The 22,587-nt window shown below is 38.2% G+C and overlaps 1 protein-coding gene and 1 pseudogene across 1 annotated transcript; one reads left to right on the forward strand and one right to left on the reverse strand.

Moving 5' to 3' along the window:
- Nucleotides 1-15: 15 nt before the first annotated feature.
- On the reverse strand, nucleotides 16-19,169 carry LOC135642877 (probable LRR receptor-like serine/threonine-protein kinase At1g56140; annotated as a pseudogene).
- Nucleotides 19,170-20,876: 1,707 nt separating this feature from the next.
- On the forward strand, nucleotides 20,877-21,323 carry LOC135642878 (uncharacterized). The gene has a single exon (XM_065159361.1). The coding sequence runs from the start codon at nucleotides 20,877-20,879 to the stop codon at nucleotides 21,321-21,323; it is 447 nt and encodes a 148-aa protein (XP_065015433.1).
- The last annotated feature ends 1,264 nt before the right edge of the window (nucleotides 21,324-22,587 follow it).

Consider the following 22,587-nt stretch of genomic DNA (forward strand, 5'->3'; position numbering starts at 1 on the left):
TAAGATAATTCTGTATTATACAAACAACCATAAACACATTTTATTTATTCTTGCAAAGCAGAAGAGTGCTAAGTTTCAAATTTAGAACATTTTCAATCTCACTGATCATCTATAGGACCAAATATTCACACCTTCAAAATTCCCTTAATCACAAAACCATTTTTCATACCAGAGATACAGCATGGTGTTGAATCAATTCAAAATGGCAAACTCTTGTTGCTTGCATAATGCCTCGTGCTTTAACTGTTGAGAAGGTCTAAATTGCCCGTAGCAATTAGGCAGCAAAGTGAAAAGTGATGTGAAGCAATGGCTACCTTCCATCACCAATAACTTCTAGCATCGGTAGTGTGGGTGAAGCTGAGCTTCCTATGTTATGCACCATGCTTGTGCTTGATACTGTGCTGAACCTCTCATTCTGAGATCCTGAGATGACGGGTTCAGAAAGTCCACAACTGGCGAAGTTGCTGCTCAAGTCGTTGTATTGCCAATCCGTCAGGTAACCAGGTCTTGACTTCACTTCACTTACCTCAATATCCCCTGTTAACATGGCCACAATTCTCGACATCGATGGGCGTAACATTGGTGAGGCTTGGGTGCACAACAAAGCTACATTGATAACGCGGATTGCTTGTGCTTCATCAAATGTTAATAATTTTGGGTCCACCAATTCCAGTTCACACTGTTTCTCGCGTAGATTCCAGGCCTACAGAAAATGAACACCAAAACGAATCAGAATATGTAACATTATAGTGCCAATTGATAATGGGAATGTTTTACCTTTTTATTTGACAAAGAAAGATGGATTCAATGATTGTCCTAATCTTTCCATTGAACAGTGGATCCACATCCACTTTGTCAAGTTCCAGTACATTCAACAAAAAATGTGGTCATAGAGTGATATATTTTTTCAGACATAATTGATGGGATTGTGATGGGAATACAATATAATCACATCAAAGGGAATGAATTGAAATAGAGAGTGTATTCAATCACACAAATGATAGGCATTTGACTAGGTGTTTGACAAAGTGAGTGTGAAAGGCAATTTCTCATGGTCTTGTAAATTATTTCATGGATGCATACAGAGTTAATCGACATATCATCAACTTACCATTATCTGATATATTCATCAGCGTGTCATGGTATTTACATTGTGAAAGAGCCAAGCAAGAAATTGCCTTCAAATGGATGTTATTAAACCCTACAAAACTGACATGTTTTCTAAGCCAATATCTGATAAACTGGAGAACCTACCCATTCAAGAAGATAAACTTTCTCATTTTTAAGGGTCTGATCTGCATTGGACCTTCCAGAAAGAACCTCCAGAGCTACAACTCCAAATGCAAAAACATCAGCTTTTTCTGTGAGATGCCCTCTCATGGCATATTCCGGTGCAAGATATCCTCTGGGAAAGTACAGTAAAATTATTGTTATATCCCAATAAAGTACACAAACCAGCAAACCCTAATGGTGCAATTGAAGAAAGAAACAAACTGATATCATGGGTAAAGCCTGATAGAATAAAGAATGCAAGGAAAAATGGTGTTGGCCTTTCTTACATTGTACCAACAACTCTAGTGCTGATGTGTGTTTTATTATCATCATAAAGCTTCGCCAGCCCGAAATCTGATATTTTAGGGTTTAAATTGGCATCAAGGAGAATGTTGCTAGCTTTGACATCTCTGTGTACGATTCGCACTCTTGATTCCTCATGAAGATACGCTAGAGCTCTTGCAATCCCCAAACATATCTCAAAGCGAATGGGCCAATCAAGGTGCAAATTGTTCTTACCTGCAATGCATTCATTATACATAGTCATATGCACAACTAAGTTTAAAGATGCTGTTCATAAAATTTGCAAAACATGTAGGATACATAATTAAAAAAATGAAAGCTCCTATTGATGTTTTCTTTCTTTTTTGAGATGGTATTAAATGATACCAAAGATTGCCTGATCTAGGCTCTTGTTTTCCAGGTACTCGTAGACCACAAGTCGCTTGCCTCCCTCAACACAACAATCATATAGTTTCACCAGATTTCTATGCTGAACAGCAGATATAATTGCAATTTCTGTCATGAACTGACGCTTTCCCTGATTGGATGCTGCTGAAAGTTGCTTCACGGCCACAGTCCTTCCATCAAAAAGTTTACCCTATGTATAAAAATAACAAAACACAAAATTGATGTTAATATTAATATACACCTTACATAACAAAGTATAATATGTCCACTGGGAACCTAGAAAAAGCTTCATTGCATTATTGCATCCTTTGCAGGTTAATGTGACTAATAAGATCAGTGGATTTTGATTAGTTCTTAGTTTGGCACTGTGGCTAGCTTCAGTATTCATATGCTTTGTTTGAGTTTGACATGTGTTCCAAGCGAGGATGGGTGGTAAGCACTGGTCATTCTGGGATACTTTGGTAGGTTGGTTTGCAATGTCAGTATGTTTCTCTCTGGATATTTATTATTTTCTAGGTCATTATTCAGTTGGTTTTGTTTGCAAACTTATAACCAGTTTCTTAATGATTTCTTCTTGTTTTTAGTTTACATGATGGAATAGGTGAATTTTCTTCTTGTTTTCTTTGTAAACTCTTCCCAATATGCATATTTATTTTGTCATATGATTGCCTATTTTTCTTTTTCCAAAAACTGAAAGACAATAAGTGAAACAAGATGCATCAATTCTTCCAGCAAAGGCAAAACAAACTGATGGCAAGCAAGTTGTAAAATTAAGAAAAGAACAGAAAATTCTTATTAGCTTAGTCCAACGAAGAATTGTATTTAAAAAATAAATAGATTTAATTAATTAAAATAGAAGAGGATGAGGCCTGGTACATCGGTAAAGTTGCTCATTTATGATTTGGATCACTAAGGTTCAAGATATGGAAATAATTTCTCTATTTGTAGGGTAAGAGTACGTAAAATATTCTTTCCAGATTCTGCATTGGCAGGAGAGCGAGTTTGTCAAACCATTTTTATGTACAGCACTTTATTTTATTTGAATAAAATGTTGCTTTCTTTGCACAAAAACGTAAAAAATGCATGAGGAGCATGCATCAATACTCTATATTCAATGAACTGTCTATGCCACATGGATTAATAGATTGGGGATTGAATTTACTATCATTACAAAGAACCCACTAGAAGATAATTAAAGAACAAATAAAAGACACATCTATCGAGGAAAATATTTTTATCATGATAATCCATAGAGTACCAATAATTAATGGCTACAAAACAAACATTTCAAACTGATGGATTTTGATCCTAACAAACCAGATAATGAAAGATGAACAGCAGATTAATTGACACAAACTCTGTCTTTAAGGTAGCTAATATGCAAATTGGCACCAGGTAAAACATATTTAAGTAGTCTGCAAGCATTGTAGACAAACTTATATGGTAAGTCACATGATAATTCTGTTTACATACATCTAGGAACTTGCACAGATTCTCACCATATATACAGGACCAAATCCTCCCTCTCCTAGCTTATTGGCAGAGTTAAAGTCTTCAGTCGCAGTTTTCAGTTCAGAGTACGTGAAAGTGTCTGGCCTAGCAATCATTTCTATCAATTCTGCATTAAATGATTTGAACATGTAAAAAAAGAACAGAAACACTTGTTAACTTCTGATGGACTGTAGATTTTTAAAGATGTTTAGTGGAAAAGTGTACCATCATCCTCCTCCTTGTTGAGTCTTTTCTTGTGCCAATATATCAAAATCCCAAATATTAAGAGTAGACCTAAAGCTACAACACCAGCTGTTGTGCCTGCAATAATACTTGTCTTCTTCTTACTTGTTGACGTAGTAGATGGTGGCTTATTACTAACAGTTGGAGTGAAATCTGAAGAATAGAAGAGAAAATAAGATGCTGGTACAATATTACCATAAGGATATACACTAATGGCTGAAACGGATCCTCCATAATAACCTTGAGTAGGCTGCTGTGCCCTTTCCAGCCCAAAAGAAATGAATTTCAAGGAAGTTCTCTGTTAACATATTCATTGATGACAGCTGTAACGGATTTCTCTCCGGCTTCCTTTCTTATATCAAAATCCTTCTCTCTAAGATTTTCCTGAAAAAAAATAGATAAGCTTAAAAAATTTCGACAAAGTCAAAATAATTCAGAAAGAATCAGGTGAAGATACCAAATATTGATTTGTACCATTGCTCAGCTTAAACACTTCTAGATTTATTCTTATTTTAGAATAGATATTCATAAATATTAAAATATTGGTGTTTATCATTGATAGTCAGGTTATTTCTGTTACAAATATCTAACTTATTATTCAAAGTAATAATTTTTCTCTTTCCAACAATGTTTCAGCTTGACTAAAAATTCTCTTGTACAATCGGATTATTTGGAGGAGCGGGAGTAGGTAAAACAGTACTCATCATGGAATTGATCAACAATATTACCAAAGCTCATAGAGGCGTATCTGTGTTTAGCGGAGTAGGCGAACGTACTCAGTGAAGGAAATGATCTTTACATGGAAATGAAAAAATCCGGAGTAATTAATGAAAAAAATATTGCAGAATCAAAAGTAGCTCTAGTCTACGGTAAAATGAATGAACCGCCGAGAGCTCGTATGAGAGTTGGTTTGACTGCCCTAACTATGGCGGAATATTTTCGGGATGTTAATGAACAAGACATACTTTTATTCATCGATAATATCTTTCGTTTCGTCCAAGCAGGATTAGAAGTATCCGCCTTATTGGGGAGAATGCCTTCTGTTGTGGGTTATCAACCTACCCTTAGTACAGAAATGGGTTCTTTGCAAGAAAGAATTACTTCTACCAAAGAGGGATCTATAACTTCAATCCAAGCCATTTATGTACCTACGGACGATTTGACCGACCCTGCTCCTTTAGATGCTGCTACCGTATTATCGAGAGGATTAGCTGCCAAAGATATTTATTCAACAGTGGATCCTTTAGATTCAACGTCAACTATGTTACAACCTCGGATCGTTGGCGAGGAACATTATGAAACTGCACAAAGAGTTAAGCAAACTTCACATCGTTACAAAGAACTTCAGGACATTATAGCTATTCTTGGGTTGGACGAATTATCCGAAGAAGATCGTTTAACTGTAGCAAGAGCACGAAAAATCGAGCGTTTCTTATCACAACCCTTCTTCGTGGCAGAAGTATTTACTAGTTCTCCAGGAAAATATGTTGGTCTTGCAGAAACAATTAGGGGGTTTCAACTGATCCTTTCCGGAGAATTAGATAGTCTTCCCAAGCAGGCCTTTTATTTAGTAGGTAACATCGATGAAGCTACCGCGAAAGCTATGAACTTAGAAGAGGAGAGCAAATTGAAGAAATGACCTTAAATCTTTGTGTACTGACTCCTAATCGAATTATTTGGGACTCAGAAGTGAAAGAAATAATTTTATCTACTAATAGAGGCAAAATTGGCGTATTACCAAACGGTTGTAGATATAGGTCTTTTGAGAATATGCCTCAACAACGACCAATGGTTAACGGTGGCTCTAATGGGTGGTTTCGCTAAAATAGGTAATAATGAAATCACCATTTTAGGAAATGATGCGGAAATAAGTACTGACATTGATTTGCAAGAAGCTCAACAAGCTCTTGAAATAGCTAAAGCTAACTTGAGTAGAGCTGAGGGTAAGAGATAAGCAATTGAAACGAATCTAGCTCTCAGACGAGCTAGGACACGAGTAGAGGTTGTCAATGTTATTTCCTACCAGTCAAGTCAATACATCAAAATAATAAAGAGAAGTTTTTTACAAGTTCTTTATTATACACCACATGTTGATTCTGTCAATTGAACACAAAAGTCTAATCTGATAAAACAAAAAAAGAAGATGGGGTAGAAAAACTTATTAGATATCATTTCATCGACTCCGATATCTAATAAGTTCTACCTACTATTGGATTTGAACCAATGACTCCCGCTGAAAGCAATACTCTAACCACTGAGTTAAGTAGGTCATTTATCATCACAAAAAGAACCCATCACTTCAGGGATTATAGGTGGAATATTATTTCTAAGCAATACTAATCTGTTATGTTAAGCATAAATAAATTTGTTCTATCTGATTTTTCCTCCATGACGATAAGAGATAAAAGTTATGGTCATTTTTCCACAAAAGTTTACCACAATGGTTCATTAATTCAGAAAGAATAAGAGGTGAAGATACCATATATTGATTTGTGCCATTTCTCAGCTTAAACACTTCTAGATTTATTCTTATTTTAGAATAGATATTCATAAATATTAAAATATTGGTGTTTACCATTGATAGTCAAGCTATTTTTGTTACAAATATCTAACTTATTATTCAAAGTAATAATTTTGCTCTTTCCAACAATGTTTCAGCTAGACTAAAAACTCTCTTGTAATATCAGTCACACTTCAAAGAAAAAAACCAAGAGATAAAAAGTTATGATCATTTTTCCACAATAGTTCACTAAAGATGTAAGTTAAAAAAATCGAAAGAGATATATTTATGATTCTATTTTAGAAAATGATTGTTGTTCCTATGAATTTTCGAAGTCAACGATTCATTTTGCATTTTTACCATGTTAACTAAAAGCATATATCATTCTTTACGTTTCCTACATATATTAAAAGACCTATTTGTCAGGACTCGAGCTTGATGGGCTATCTTATCAACTTCGTTAGGCCCAGATCATAGCCAAAAATACTTAGATTAAAGTTAATAATAGTACACTCATCAAACCTTTATAAGTCAATCGTAATTTACTTTCGATGTGGGACTAATTTGGGTGTTACACTACTTGTATGATTTTTCTCTTCTACGATACTCTTAGCAAACATTCCAAAACACATCCCGCTTTTTTTTTTTTGATAAAACCAAAACACACATTTTCATTTGTTTACCTGAATATAAATATAAAAAATTCTTCTTCCATTACTTTTCCAAGTAGGTGGGATCAAGTATATGCGTCTCAGCAAAATGCAACTTAACAGTATAATTTCCATTCTGAAGCCCGAGCCCATAGTATCTCAGTGATGAGGGAGATATCCTTGCAGTCTGATATAACTCTGATTCTAGAGTATTTGTGAATTGGGATGAACTGTATAGAATATAGTCAGCATTTGAGGCATCTGAAAAGCTTCCAACGGTACTAACAGCCCACTTGTTTGTCTCAGTCACATAATAAGAAGCAGTAGTTAGAATCTGATTGTCAATTTCATACAAAGTTCCATCGGAAGCTGTTATAGTTTTATTACTACCACACTTTATTGCAAATGAAGAATCTGCAAGCATAAAAAACTAAATCATTCATATATTAACATTGGAAAGACTAATAATGAATAACCAAAATTACGACATACAAATTGGTGCCCCACGATTGCACGGTATATCTCGTTGGAGACAATTCAATCCTGGAGGCAAAACACTGTACATAACACTTTAATTATGTCACTCCAGATGAAAAAAAATATTAAGGATGTAAAATCATTGTTATAGGTCAAAGCACCTGCTGTTAGAACTTCCAATTATGAAGTTGTTGGCCACCAAGTTCCTGTAATTATTACAGCAATGAGTGTCACAAATGGTAGTTCTTAATTCTTATGGTCTACCAAATATGAATCACTGGAGAATGGAAGGCAAGGGGGCCTAAGCACTACATAGTGTATAAAAGGGAACAAAACTTTATGAACTTCCAATTATGAAGTTGTTGGCCACCAAGTTCCTGTAATTATTACAGCAATGAGTGTCACAATTGGTAGTTCTTAATTCTTATGGTCTACCAAATATGAATCACTGGAGAATGAAAGGCAATGGGGCCTAAGCACTACATAGTGTATAAACAATACAAGGGAACAAAACTTTATGAACTTCCAATTATGAAGTTGTTGGCCACCAAGTTCCTGTAATTATTACAGCAATGAGTGTCACAATTGGTAGTTCTTAATTCTTATGGTCTACCAAATATGAATCACCGGAGAATGGAAGGCAAGGGGGCCTAAGTACTACATAGTGTATAAACAATACAAGGGAACAAAACTTTAGTTGTAATGCCATAAAAATTACATGTGTTATCACAAAGTTATGAATCAGCTTGGTGTGTCCTGTTTAATCATCATAGGCCATCTCTTGTTCATGGAGCAAAATAAGGTTCCTGTTTTCTCTAAATGAAGTAAAATTGACTTAATGGGGAAGTCGACCAATTTTTATGCAAGATGGTTACAAAATGCAACCATATGTTTTTGAAGGAATTCATTAGATATAGTAATAAGTTATACTACAGAATGTTCCCATGTCTTCTAAATATCTGCTTTAATGATGTAGTTAAAGAGTGATGAAAAACATTTGAACTACCAAGTATTTGACATGGCTAATATAGTACAATGAAGAATCTATTTTTAAATAAACATACAGTTTCAGATTTTGTTGGCTAGCCCAAGAAGGAAAACTTCCTGCCAGTTGATTATAAGATAGATCTCTGCAGGAAAGACATAAACCAGAATCAAACACTCAAATATTGTATAAACAAGAAGCAGGTTCATCAGACCAGTATTAGAGAATAGCTATAAAAAAAAAATGACACAATAATTATCACTTGCTGGTAAGATATTAGTAATGTTTGTTGACCAAAACACAAGCAACAGTGTTAAGTGTTAAAACCCTGAATGAGATAGACAGATAAAGTTCTCCTAATTCCAAATATAAAGCAGTTAACAAAAGAATTGAAAGACTACATCGCAAATTAGCTTCCAAGAAACTGAATCTGACGAACATACATGTTAAGAAGTGTCACGCTCTTGTTAGTGGGCAAGCTACCAGATAGATTATTATTTCCAAGGAATCTGCAGTAGGAGGAAAATAAAATTCAAAATAAGTACAATAGTAACCAAATTTAACTAACATCCTATTAGGATGCTTACAAAATGAATTCACACCACAAACTTATCTTACAAATAACTCTTTTATAGGGATTTTTCTTACAAGTGACTAAGCAAGTTCAAATTGAAGAGAGACTGAGGAAGTTGTCCCGTACGATTGTTGAAGCTCAAATCCCTGTGAGACAATAGCATCTCTCACTAAATTAGAATACCAATTTCTTACAGATTAAAGGGAGGTAAAAAACAAAATAGTGGAGCCAGAAAATTGTCAGTCATGACAAGCAACATCATCAATAACATTCATCTGAATCAGGCTTACAGTTTCTGAAAACTGGTGCATTGTGAAAAGTTTGAGGGAATAATATCTGATATCTTGCAATTCCTTAAGATCCTGTAAAGAATAGATGATACATGACTTATTTAACTGTTACTGCAGGATAAGAGGCATGAGACAAGATAGATTGTTGAGTCTTTTTCTCACAAGGTGCTTAATGATGTCAGATTACTAATAAAAGCTAACGATGAGCTCCCCTTTTGTATGTCACTTATCCTTCTGCATGACAACAAAAAATGAAAAAGAGACTTAAATGAATTGAACTGTAATGAATAAAGGCATTCATTATGCATATAATGATATTAAGAAAATGGTATATGGTGATGCCTTGGTAAGTATAAATCAAAACAATGACTACAGTAGTGTATTACAATGACAGTAGACTAGGGCAGATACACCGTGAGACAATTAAATAGTGTGCAACACATATACAATTAAGATAACTAGGAATAGATGAGCCTTACAAGTCTACCATATTGGTCATCCTGGAAAGACCTGATGGGATTGGCCCTTCGAAAGAGTTTCCTTGCATTCTCCTGGCGAAGCAATCTAAAAATTAGTATAACTAAAAGAAGATCAATATTCTTATATGGGTATGTTTAAAAGCAAAAGTTGATACAGCTTCAAGAGGCTGGATCTTGGAACAATGACAAAGTATGAATGAAAAAAAGAATACCTCTGCAGAAAACTTTTCATTGATTTCAAGTCATTTCAGCAATCTTGACTCAACAATATAAGTTCAATTGTGCATCACAAGCTAGTAGCAGAAATAATTATTTTGAACATAGGACTGACAATGTGAGATTTAGATTTCAAGGAAGCAACCTTGCACAAATATTCCCACCTATAGATTCTTTTGTCATGCACAACTATTGAGCCTTTTGGTGACATCCGTACATCTGCACCATGGTGGTCATTGGCCTAGTTGATAGTCATGATAAGACAGAAAACTCCTAGTATTCAGCAATCAGCTAGCTGAGCAACTGCTTCAGGAGGCAATTAAGAAAATTTTCAAATAGATAACGGAAGCTAGAGGCAACTACGAAGTGCTGATTGCACAAACTATTAAACTGAGAATTAAAGTGAACAGAACTGCCTTATCCGTAAGATGATACCTTGTATTTAAATACTTTAAAGAAGCACATGACATGTCATCAACTGCATTTAACCATAGAGTTCTATAACCATAGTGGCATAGTACTAAGATACAAATTCTAGTTAAGAATGTATTGTGTGATGTCCATTACTAAAAGCAGATTAAGGATATTGTTGTTAGTGTTTCTAACAAAGACTATTGCTTTAATGTGAGTCATACCACACTCTATTAAAAATATCCTTCCAAAAAATTACACAACAGAAATCTATGTGCATCAAAACCATAAGGATGGCCTAGATCTCTTTGTATTTGCTACTGCACTTAATTTTATAATAGTATTTATAATGTAAAAAAAAATGTGTAAGAAATCGCTATTGGAAACTAAAATCATATGGATGGCAATAAAGAGATTCAAAAAACTCCAGTTGCTCATGAACATATGAAATTGTGGATAATATAACCTTGTAAATTAACAAAATAAAGCATGTGCCTATGTTTCATAAAGGCTACGTTACAAAATAAAGAAACTCTTGGCCTAGATTTGATGGAAAGTTGACCAGAAATCTGCTAGATATCCTTTTGTTTTAACACATAAACAAATTTAACTGCTGCTCGAACATTTTGCTGTGATAGATACACAGATTGCAGGAAAATATGATACATAACGAAAATAAAATTCTAGATATCAGATATTACATAAAAGTTATTCCTCTCAATACTTACAATATGGTTATATTAGTCCTGCTGAAGTCTGGTATTTTTCCAGTGAAATTATTGTTACTTAGCCACCTGATACAGACAAAAAAAGTGGTGAGCAACATCTATGTCTGCACAATTGATAAGCAAAAATAAATAAATAAATGAAAAAGATGACTTACAAGGTCTTCAAATTTTGGAGTCCTGATATGGTTGATGGGAACTCACCACTTGCCCCACAACTACTCACATGCCTACCAAATAATTACTGTATGTAAGCACAAAATACCAACTAAAAATCTTGTAGTGTTTAGAAGCACTAAAACACAAATAAGGTTGTCAAAGCTATCTAACAATTGCTGCAATTTAGTCAGGTTGCCAAGCTCAAGAGGGAGCGGGCCACTGAAGTTATTTGTAGCAATACTCCTGCAAAATAAAACCAATCGAATTATTCACGTTTCTTTCACATCATCTGAAGAAAATTATGCCATGGGATTGCAATACATGTCAATAAGGAAGGAATTGCAGTACATGTGAATCAACAAAATGTAAGTGTTCATTATACATGAAACAAAGATCGATCACAAACTTTTTTCCCCTTGTTCTTTTCTTTTCCAAAGACAGGTTAATAACAACAAAAAATTCACTTCAAGAAATCAAGTTCATCATTAAGAAGCAAGAATTTTCTACCTCAAATTAAATGTAAGACTGATAAGCCAAAGAATTTTGCATATTATGTAATACTTTTGATTTTGATTGAATCGACGACCTTCAAAGTGGGGGGCGCCAATTTGAAGGAGGTCGGGATGTAATGTATCTTCACAATAGCCTTTTGACTCGAAAGGATGCACGAAATGCATACCCATCGCTTTGGCATCTTTTGGTTGATGCCATTAGGACACCATGGACACAGCAGTGCACCAGATTGGTCGACTACCCCGGCCGACCAACCATTGCCCATGCGAAAAAGCAGAGCCTGCAAAGATCTTATCACGGGATCATTCGCCTCCACCTCTCTCTCCCTCCTCGCGGGTTGTCATCCGGCAAATGCGTGGCCGTGAGTAAGGAGAACACATGGCAGCACGCGACAGCCAGACTGCCTGTAGATGGCCGTCGTTGGCGGGGGAAGTGAAAGAAAAGGAGTCGGTTCATCAAGAAAGATCCGAATCCGATATGACGCCCGATTCGTTTTGTTAGATCATTTTACATATATAGCCTTAAAAATTTCAGAAATAACATAATTACCATTAAATATCATATTTATATATCATCCCAAATCCTTTTAGCAACATAATTTTTTTTAATTATTGATATATATATATATATATATATATATATATATATATATATATATATATATATATATATATATATATATATATATGTGTGTGTATATTCTCTAAATTTACAATTAGAAGGACAAATACAAAAGTATTAGATATATGTGTTTCAATTTGGTGGCATTGAGTCAAATCCAAATCCACATTGGCTTGAGGCTGATCTGTATCTTCCACAACCTTGATCGGATAGCTATCAAGAAAATTCATGATACTTTTATAATTACTTCTTGCAGTTCATCAAATCATGTGGAGGATTTTTGGCTGAGAAATGAGGCATCAAAAAGAATGATTTCTTACAGGGAGAGAAGGTTGGTGAGCTTGCCGAGTTCCTTTGGTATGCCTCCTGAAAGTGCATTAGTACCCACTGACCTGCAAAGTTGCATCCAATCAAGAACAAACTTGTTGACATCATAGGTTAAGTTAGAATGAAAGTGGACTTACACGTATTGAAGGCCGGTCAAGTTCCCAATGAATGCAGGCAAGGGACCCGTCAAATAGTTTCGAACCAAATGCCTGTTGAAGTAAAGCTTGCTTGACATAATACTTCAATTGCTCACAATGATGTTGATAGGAAATTAAGTCACTAATATATTGTAAAATGATATAAGTATTGTGCATATTAGGGACCATAGGATCGATAATTAGTACTCTTACTTATTTGATTGTTTATATGTTCGTTATCTGCATTTGGAGGTGCTTTTTGATATGATGAGTTCTTATCTCATGCTTGTCTTGCATGCATGCTTTAGAAGTAGTAGGATATAGATGGAGGTAGATATGAGACGGAGATGGAAGAGGACATACAAGTTGGTAAGGTACGTCAAAATTTGCAGCTCGTCCGGGATTCTGCCGACCACATCTAGGGCGTCCACTTTTCTGCATATATATATATTATATAGTATGATCTCCAAGAAAAAGATGATGACCAAGGAGAAAAACCCAACTGCATAGCATTGAGAGTGAGTGTGTGCATTTGAGAGAAAGTCTGTATTCTAAATGATTTATGAGCTCGAAGAAAGTAAGAATTTGAGAGAAAGTCTGTATTCTAAATGATTTATGAGCTAGAAAATGATGACGGAGGTGTAGGGCAGATAGCCTATTGGTTTAGTTGATAGTAGACTTTAATAACTTGATAGCTCACTTTTTTTTTTAACCTAAACTTAGATCTAAAAAGGTAGTTATAACTTTCATAGTTTTCTGCTACGAAGAAGAGGCAGAAAACTATAGCAAGAAGGGCATAGAACTATAGTAGTAACGTGATTCAAAAAAAAAAAAAGTGAAAAATATTAAAAAAAAAAAAAAAAAAGAAACAATAATAACACAAAGAATATTCTCAATTATTTATTTAAGCAATATTCTAATCTCAAGTTAGATTAAATCTATAATAGATTCTTACAATAATTATTTAGAGAGATTTTGGATATTGTACATAGTAACGTAATCCTTATATCTTAGTTATTCTCTTGTGATTGTTGCTTAGGTTTTAGGTAAAAGACTTTGAGATTTTTATATTCATTATTCTTATAGTAGATTTTCTCTTATTTGCCTCGTGGTTTTTACCCTTCACGTTAGATGAGTTTTCTACGTAAATCTTAGTGTTATATTTGATTGTCATTTTCATTTAATTCCGCTGCGTATTACGACCTGTTTATATTTGTTTGTATATAAAGTTCATTCCTCTATTTATCTCATCAACTAGCAACTAGCATTAGAGTAAGATTTTGGTGATTTAATTTTTATGTTTGAACATGGAGGCTGGTAGTGTTTCTCGTATGATTAGCTTGACCGGAAACAATTGGATGATATAGAAACTAAGAATAAAAAATCTCTTATATTATAAGGATTTGTATAGACCTTTGCAAGGGGATAGTGCAAAGCCCACAACCATGATAGATGATAAATGGAAGAGATTAGATCGAAAAACAATCGGGTTTATTCGATAGTGGCTCAATGATAATGTCTTTCACCATGTTTCTACTGAAAGTCCATACTCTCTTTAGAAAAAGTTGAAAGGTCTCTACGAAAGAAAAAGGCTAGCAACAAAGCTTTCTTGATTAGAAAACTTGTAAATCTGAAATATAAAGATGGTGCTTCTATTGCTAAGTATTTGAATGAAATATAAAGTATCACTAACTAGTTATTCTCTATAAAAATATCTCTTGATGATGAGTTACAGGCATTATTACTTCTCAATTCACTACTAGAAAGTTGGGAGACATTAGTGGTTTCTCTTAGTAATTCTGCGCTAGATGGTGTTGTCATCATGAGTGAAGTAACAAGTAGTTTGTTGAATGATGAGTTGAGAAAAAAGAATTCAACAACATCTCAGATTGATTCACAAGCATTTATCTCAAAAAACAGAGGAAGGTCAAAATCCAAGAATAGAAGCAGTTCACGCATGGGTAGATGCAAGTCAAGATCAAGAAAATATATTATTTACTATAACTATGGTGAGAAATGACATTATAAGAATCAATAAAAACAATCTAAGAAGAGCAAGAAAAAGGGAAAAGAAGTGGAGTTTGCAGAGTCAAAAGATAATACCACAACTATAGTACAAGGTAGTGACTATTTGATTTTGTCTCCTTTTGATAATATTTTTTCTTATGTGTGTCATGATCTTGAGTGGGTGATTGACACAAGTGCTTTTTATTATACTACACCATTGAGAGAGTTTTTTGTTACCTATATGTCTGAAAATTTTGGTGTTGTCAAGATAGGCAACTATGGCACGACCGACATTATTGGCATGGGTGATATCAATATAAAGACCAACCTTGGCTACAATTTGGTGCTTAAAGATGTGAGACATGTGATTGACTTGAGATTGAATTTAATTTTAGTTGGAAGACTAGATGATAAAGATTATAATGTTTGATTTTATAGAGGGTAATGAAAGCTCAGTAAGGGTTCTCTTGTTATATAGGTTGTAGGCTAAAGCTTGTGGTGAGCAGTTGAATGCTATAGAGAAAGACTTCAGTATAGAGTTGTGGCATAGGTGATTGGGACACATGAGCGAGAAAGGACTGTAAGATTTTTCCAAGAGAGAAGTATTGCCAGACCTTAGCAGTACACGTTTGAACCCTTGTATTGATTATTTAGCTGGTAAACAACATAAAGTTTCCTTTACTAGTCCTGCTTTGTCTAGAAAAATGTATACCTTAGACCATGTTTATACAGATATATATAGTCTTTTGAGGACAAAAACTCCTAGTGGATCTGTTAATGTTTCTAGTATCAGTGGTGCACTTTATTTTATCACTTTTATAGATGATTTTTCCAAGAAAGTTTGGGCCTATACTATGAAGATCAAAGATCAGGTTATTAATATCTTCAAAGAGTTTCATGCTAGAGTTGAAAGAGAGACAGAAAAGTAATTGAAATACATAAGATTAGTGGTGAGTACATAGAATTATTTAATAATTATTATAGGCCACATGACATCCAACATGAGATGACGGTTCTTGGTACACCTTAGCATAATATAATTGTAGAGAGGATGAACTGCACCATCATGGAAAAGATCAGATATATGCTTTCACAGGCCAAGCTACCTAAAAATTCTTGGGATGAGGCTTTGAGGACTGCAATTGATGTGATCAACTTGTCACCCTGTACAGCCCTAGATGGTGATGTTGTAGAGCATGTATGGATAGGAAAAGATATTTTCTACAAACATTTGAGAGTTTTTGGTTGTCATGCATCTGCACATATTCCAAACAATAAGAGGTCAAAGTTGGATGGTAAGACAAAAGAATATATTTTTCTTGATTACTCACATGATTAGTTTGGTTATAGGCTTTGAGATCCAAAAAAGCAGAAGGTGTTTAGAAGCAGATATGTGGTCTTATTTGAGGATCAAACCCTTGAGGATTTAAAAGAGGCACTAGCCAAGACTTTTGCAGAAGGATTAGTAGATTGTGACCCAATTACTCCTCCAATATATCATGGTGATGGGGGAGATGTGTAGGAAGATAGTGTAGAGCTTGATGTTGATCTATCTGCAGGACATGTTGAGCAAGAAGAAGTTGGAAAGTAACTTCCCGCAGAACCTTAGTTGAGAAGATCTTCTAGATATCATCAACATTCCAAAAGATTCTTTACAGATGAGTATGTGATGCTTACTAATGCAAGTGAACTAGAGAGTTACTAGGAAGTAGTTGAAAGTGAGCATAAAAAGAAATGATTAGTTATTATGCAGGAAGAGATGAATGCTCTACAGAAGAACCACACATATGATTTTGTGCAACTACCAAAGAGAATAAGGCTTTGAAAAACAAGTGAGTTCTCAAGTTGAAGACTCAAGAATATTGTTCTAAACCAAAGTACAAAGCTAGATTGGTTGTGAAAGGCTTTGGTCAAAGGAAATGTATTGACTTTAAAGAAATTTTTTCTCATATTGTTAAAATATATTCTATTCGTGTTGCTCTTGGTATTGTTGCTAGCTTGGACTTAGAGGTTGAGCAATTAGATATGAAGATAACTTTCGGTGATTTAGAGGAGGAAATTTATATGGAGCAACTAGAAGACTTTAAAGTTAAAAGTAATAAAAAATTTGTTTGCAAGTTGAAAAAGAGCTTATATGGGCTAAAGCAAGCTCCAAGACAATGGTACAAAAAGTTTGATTAATTTACGACTGAAAATGAATACAAAAGAATGACTTCAGATCATTGTGTGTACATCAAATGATTTGGTGAGGATTTTATTATTCTCTTACTTTACGTTGAAGACATGCTTATCTTTGGGAAAGATATGTCTATAATTGATAGGTTGAAGAAGGAATTGAGTGAATCCTTTGAAATAAAGGACATAGAGCTAGGAAAGCAAATACTAGGCATACACATTTTCCGTGACAGAAAAAATAAGAAGATTTGATTATTATAGGAGAAATACATCGAGAAGGTATTAGAAATGTTCAGTATGAGCAATGCAAAGCCAATTGGTTCTCCTCTTTCATGTCACTTCAAGTTGTGCTCAAAACAAAGTCCGTCAAGTGATGAGAAAAAGGAGAAAACTCAAAAAGTTTCTTATGCTTCAGTAGTTGAAAGTTTAATATATGAAATAGTATGTACGAGGTCGGACATCGCATATGTAGTAGGTGTAACTAACAGATTTCTTACAAGTCGACGCAAAGAGCATTGGGCAATAGTGAAGTGGATCTTTAGATATCTCATAGTGAAGTTCTAAAGTTTGTTTAAGCTTTGGAGGTGGACCACCTGTGTTGATAGGTTACACAAATACAGATATGGCAAAAGATATAGATACAAGAAAATTCACATCGGGTTTTATATTTACTTTTGCAAGGAGAGCTATGTTATGGTAATCTAAATTACAAAGGTATATTGCTCTCTCCACCATAAAGGCAGAATATATTATTGCTATAGATGTTTGCAAAGAAATGTTATAGATGAAAGAATTCTTATAAGAGTTGAGGCTTAAATAGGAAAACTATGTGGTTTATTATGACAGCCAGTGCACCATCCATTTGTGTAAGAACTCAAATTTTTATTCCAAGTCAAAGTATATAGATGTCAGATACTACTAGATTCGAAATGTGCTTAAAGAGAAGTAGCTGCAACTTTAGAAAATTCATATAGATGATAATGAAGTAGATATGTTAACAAAAACCTTACCGAAAGAAAGGTAGTAGATGTATCGACAGTTGATCGGTATGACTTCACATTAAGGAGTCATTGGATAACCTCCCTTATGGGTTGAATAGGGAGGTTATTGGGTAGATAGCCAACCCATTGGTTTAGCCCATAGTGGGCTTTAACAACCCATAACCCACTTCCCTTTTTAACCTAAACTTAGATCTAATAAGAGGGGTGTAGTGGCTACGAAGAAGAGATAGAAAACTACAGCAACATGGGCATAAAGTAGCAGCAATGTGATTCCAAAAGAGGAGAAAATGGTAGAAAAATAAGAGAAAAAAAAATGAAAGAAGACAAGAATAACGCAAAAATGTTCTCAATAATCCAAATAGTATTCTTATCTCAAGTTTTATCAAATCTATAGTAAATTCTTGCTGTGATCACTTGGGGAAATTTTGGATATTGTGTATAGTAACGTAATCCTTGTATCCCAGTTATTTTATTGTGATTGTTGCTTGGGTTTTAGGCAAAATACTTTGAGATTTGTATATTTATTATTCTTATAGTGGATTTTCTCTGGTTTGCTCCATGGTTTTTACCATTCACGTTGGAGGAGTTTTTCATATAAATCTTGATGTTTTATTTTATTATAATTTTTGTTTAATTTCACTGCATGTTACGATCTATTTGTATTTGTTCGTATACAAAATCCGTTTCTTTGTTTATCGAGAAGAACAAATTTATAGAGTTTGAGAGTGCCTATTTAGAGAGAGAGAGAGAGAGAGAGAGAGAGTTTTTGTGTTCTAAATGATTTATGAACTCCAAGAAAAGTAAGAAAATGATGATGTGAAGGAGAAGAACCCAACTGTGTTTGAGAGAGAGAGAGCGCACGTACAACTGAGTGATGTGGCAGGTTGTGGCATTGTCGTAGGAGCAATCGCATTTGATAACAGGATTGAAGGTGGTGCTGTCGAAACTGGTGGAGTCGTTGGCGACGCTGTTGTAGGGCTCGCCGCTGATGTTCCACGCCAGCGACGACGTCGTCGAAGCCGTCCTCCCCCACCGCCCCAGGATCGCGTTTAGTGCCGCCACTTGATGAGGGTAATAATGGTGATAAGACTCGGGTGACGTCAGTTGCCCCAAATGATGCCTCACACCTCCGTCGACCTATCAGCACCTGGTCAATGCAGACCGGAATGCCGACCAAGGCACATTAACACCCTGCTCAGGCTCGATCCCTCACGCCACGCCAACATCGATGTCAGATGCTACCAGAAGTACGATCCTGCTCCCTGCGGGCAGGCACATCAAGCAACGGCAACCCTCACTATAAAAACCCTCGCGCTCCGAGGGAAAAGGAAGGGGAGGAGGAGGACAGATAAAAAACCCCCTGTAACTATTCACTAACTTGATCGTCGGAGGGGTCGGGCCGAGCTCCCCCGACCCGACTTGTGTGCAGGTGCGCAGACGGAGGCCTCTCACTAAATGCCCAGGCGAGGAGTTCCCTCCCAGAGGAGACAGCGATCCCGTCTCGATCGGACCATCGCAATTGGCCACCTCAACGGTCTCAAGGGCCGCCCCGGGAAGATCCCCCATCATCCGGACCCGAACCAAGCTGCATCGACCCCGAGGCCACGGCTTAAAGTTGTTTACACCAACATTTTGGCTCTTGAAGGAGGGCTCAAATGTCAGGGGATCGCCCAATTGGCTCAGATGAGCTCGCAACTAAGGGGTCACACCCGATTGGAGCTCCGAGGGAACACCCCCCGCGCGGAGAACCTCGAGATGAACCCCCTGCCGCGACTTTAGAGCGCTATTGGCGGATATTTAATGACCCGGGCCGGTCACCGTCAGACGACGCCCCAACTGGCCCATTGCCCGTGTTGTCCGAGGCCTTTCAGAACCTCACTCATCAATTCTGAACTCTGACCGGTATGGTGCAGTCCATTATCCCACTAGTTTCTCGACCGTTGCACCCGCCTGCGATCCAACCACTACGGCAACAGGAGCCGCCCGTTCGGGCTCGTACCCCGCCTCAGGAACTTCCAACGTCCCCTCGGGACCGATCGGCCCTGCTCGGGAACCGAGCGACGGCAAACCCGAGAGGTCGCCCGGAACCCGAGGCGTTATCCTCAGATTCCACGGATTCCCTGCGAGCCCAGTTACGCTATGTTAGTCAGCGGCTCGACGAGGTGCAGAAGGAGGTTCGTAGGTTGAGGGGAGAGCTCGGGGAGGACGCACACCAGGGATCTCCATTCACACTCGAGATACAGGATCAGACAATCCCCCCGAACTTTTGACTCCCCTCCCTGGACGCATACGACAGCTCCACCGACCCGGCGGACCATGTAGCTACTTTCCGTGCCCAGATGGCGCTGTATGGAACTTCTGATGCTTTGATGTGCAGAGCGTTTCCCACCACTCTAAGAGGGTCGGCCCGTGCGTGGTACAACGTCCTGAAGACCGGGACGATCGCCTCCTTTGACCAGCTCGTCAAGGACTTCGAACTCAACTTCTTGGCCTACGCCCGGTCGAAACCTTCCGTTGCGCTGCTCCTCGGACTCAACCAGAGGGAGGATGAGCCCCTCTCCCATTTTGTGAATTGTTTTACAACATAAATCCGGGGATTACCGGACGCTCATCCCTCTCTATTGATGCAGGCGTTTATGATAGGCCTGCGACCTTCCAGATTCTTCTGGTCCCTCGTGGAGCGACCCCCCACCGCGGTGCCTGAGATGCTTCAACGGGCGAACTAGTTCATCGCGGCCGAGGCCTGGATGGCCGGGAAGCGGGAGGAGCACAAGAGGGTCAGGCCGGAGCAGCTTGAGGACAACCGTCCACTGTGCAGAGGCGCAGGTTGGACCATCCTGACCCACCAACGTTGAGGGCCCTCTTTGGGCATGTCCCGAACGGAGATATTTCTCCAAATAAGGGAAAAAGGGTTACTCAGGGCCCCCAACCCGATGAAAAGCCCGCGGGAACTTGCCGACCAATCCAAGTATTACCGCTTCCGTCGGCAAAGCGGGCATGATACTGAGGAGTGCCGCGAGCTGAAGCGGCAAATCGAGGAGCTCGTCCGTAGAGGACACCTCGATCGGTACATCCGACAGAATAGGGAACTTTCGCCCCATCCGGAGGGCCCCGTTGAGCGCCACATCGACGTCATCGCAGGTGGCCCAGCATCCGGAGGGATCAGTATATCCAGAAGGAAGGCCTACGCCCGCTCCGCCAGGGCTGATGCTCCCCAGCGCAGCCCCGACCCCGAGGTCGCGTTCCCTCCCGAGGGCGCTAAGCGATCAGGGCATGACGATGCACTCGTAATAACGACTCGGATAGCTAACACCCAAGTGAGGAGGATCATGATCGACACGGGGAGCTCAGCCAACGTGCTCTATCTTGACACTTTCTAGAAACTCGGGTTGGCTAAAGAAGCCTTGGAGCCCATGTGCTCGGTGCTCACGGGGTTCACCGGTGACTCGATCTCGCCGTTGGGAGCCATCACCCTGCCCCTGACTTTGGGAGCGCCACTCAGATCGAAGATGGTGATGTCCACCTTTTTAGTGGTGGATCTCCCTACCGCATACAATGTCATCCTCGGTCGCGCCACCCTCAATAAGATTAAGTCGTAGTCTCCACCTACCACCAGACGGTGAAGTTCTCGACCCACGTGGGGACCAGGGAAGTCTGAGGAAGCCCCCGCGAATCCAGGAAATGCTACCTGACGATGGTCTCGCTGCACAAAAGGGCAAAGATCGACCAACCCCTGGAGGACCCAAGGGAAACGAAGCGGCCGATCCCACACCCTGAGCCAATGATGCCCACTTGCAACATATCGTTGATGAAGGATCGGCCAGACCGGATGATCAAAGTCGGGTCGGAACTCCCCGAGCAAGAGCGGAAGCAGCTTGTTGGCTTCTTGCAAGAGAACGCCGACGTCTTCGCTTGGTCGTCGTCCGACATGACGGGCGTTGACCCAAAGACCGCCCAACATCACCTGAACATATCGCCCGATGCTCGACCAGTGAAGAAGAAACCACGACGGCAAGCTCCAAATAGACAACAGGCAGTTTGTGACGAGGTGGAGCGACTCTTGGCAGCAGGCTTCATTGAAGAAGTCAAGTATCCGCGGTGGCTATCTAATGTAGTCCTCGTGAAGAAATCTAATGGGAGCTGGAGGATGTGTGTTGACTACACTAGTCTCAATTGTGCATGCCCAAAAGACTACTATCCCCTCCCGAGGATCGACGAACTGGTCGACGCAACCGTCGGGCACGCCGGCTTATCATTCATGGACGCCTTCTCCGGCTACAACCAGATCAGAATGGCGCCCGAGGACCAAGAGCACACGGCTTTCCTCACTGATCTAGGGGTGTATTTCTACAAAGTTATGTCGTTCAGGCTGAAGGACTCAGGTGCTACCTATCAGAGAGTCGTGAACAAGATGTTTGCCCAATAGATCGGGCGGAACATCGAGGTCTACGTCGACGACATGATCATGAAGAGCCGTGCGATGGTGGATCACTTGACCGACTTGGCCGAAACGTTTGCCATTCTACAGAGGTATGGTCTGCGACTCAACCCGGCAAAGTGTGCTTTTGGCGTCAACTCGAGAAAGTTCCTCGGATTCATCGTACACGAAAGAGGAATCGACGTCAACCCGGAAAAGGTCCAGGC

This window comes from Musa acuminata, chromosome BXJ3-7 (assembly GCF_036884655.1).
Source record: "Musa acuminata AAA Group cultivar baxijiao chromosome BXJ3-7, Cavendish_Baxijiao_AAA, whole genome shotgun sequence".
NCBI classification, from domain to species: Eukaryota; Viridiplantae; Streptophyta; class Magnoliopsida; order Zingiberales; family Musaceae; genus Musa; species Musa acuminata.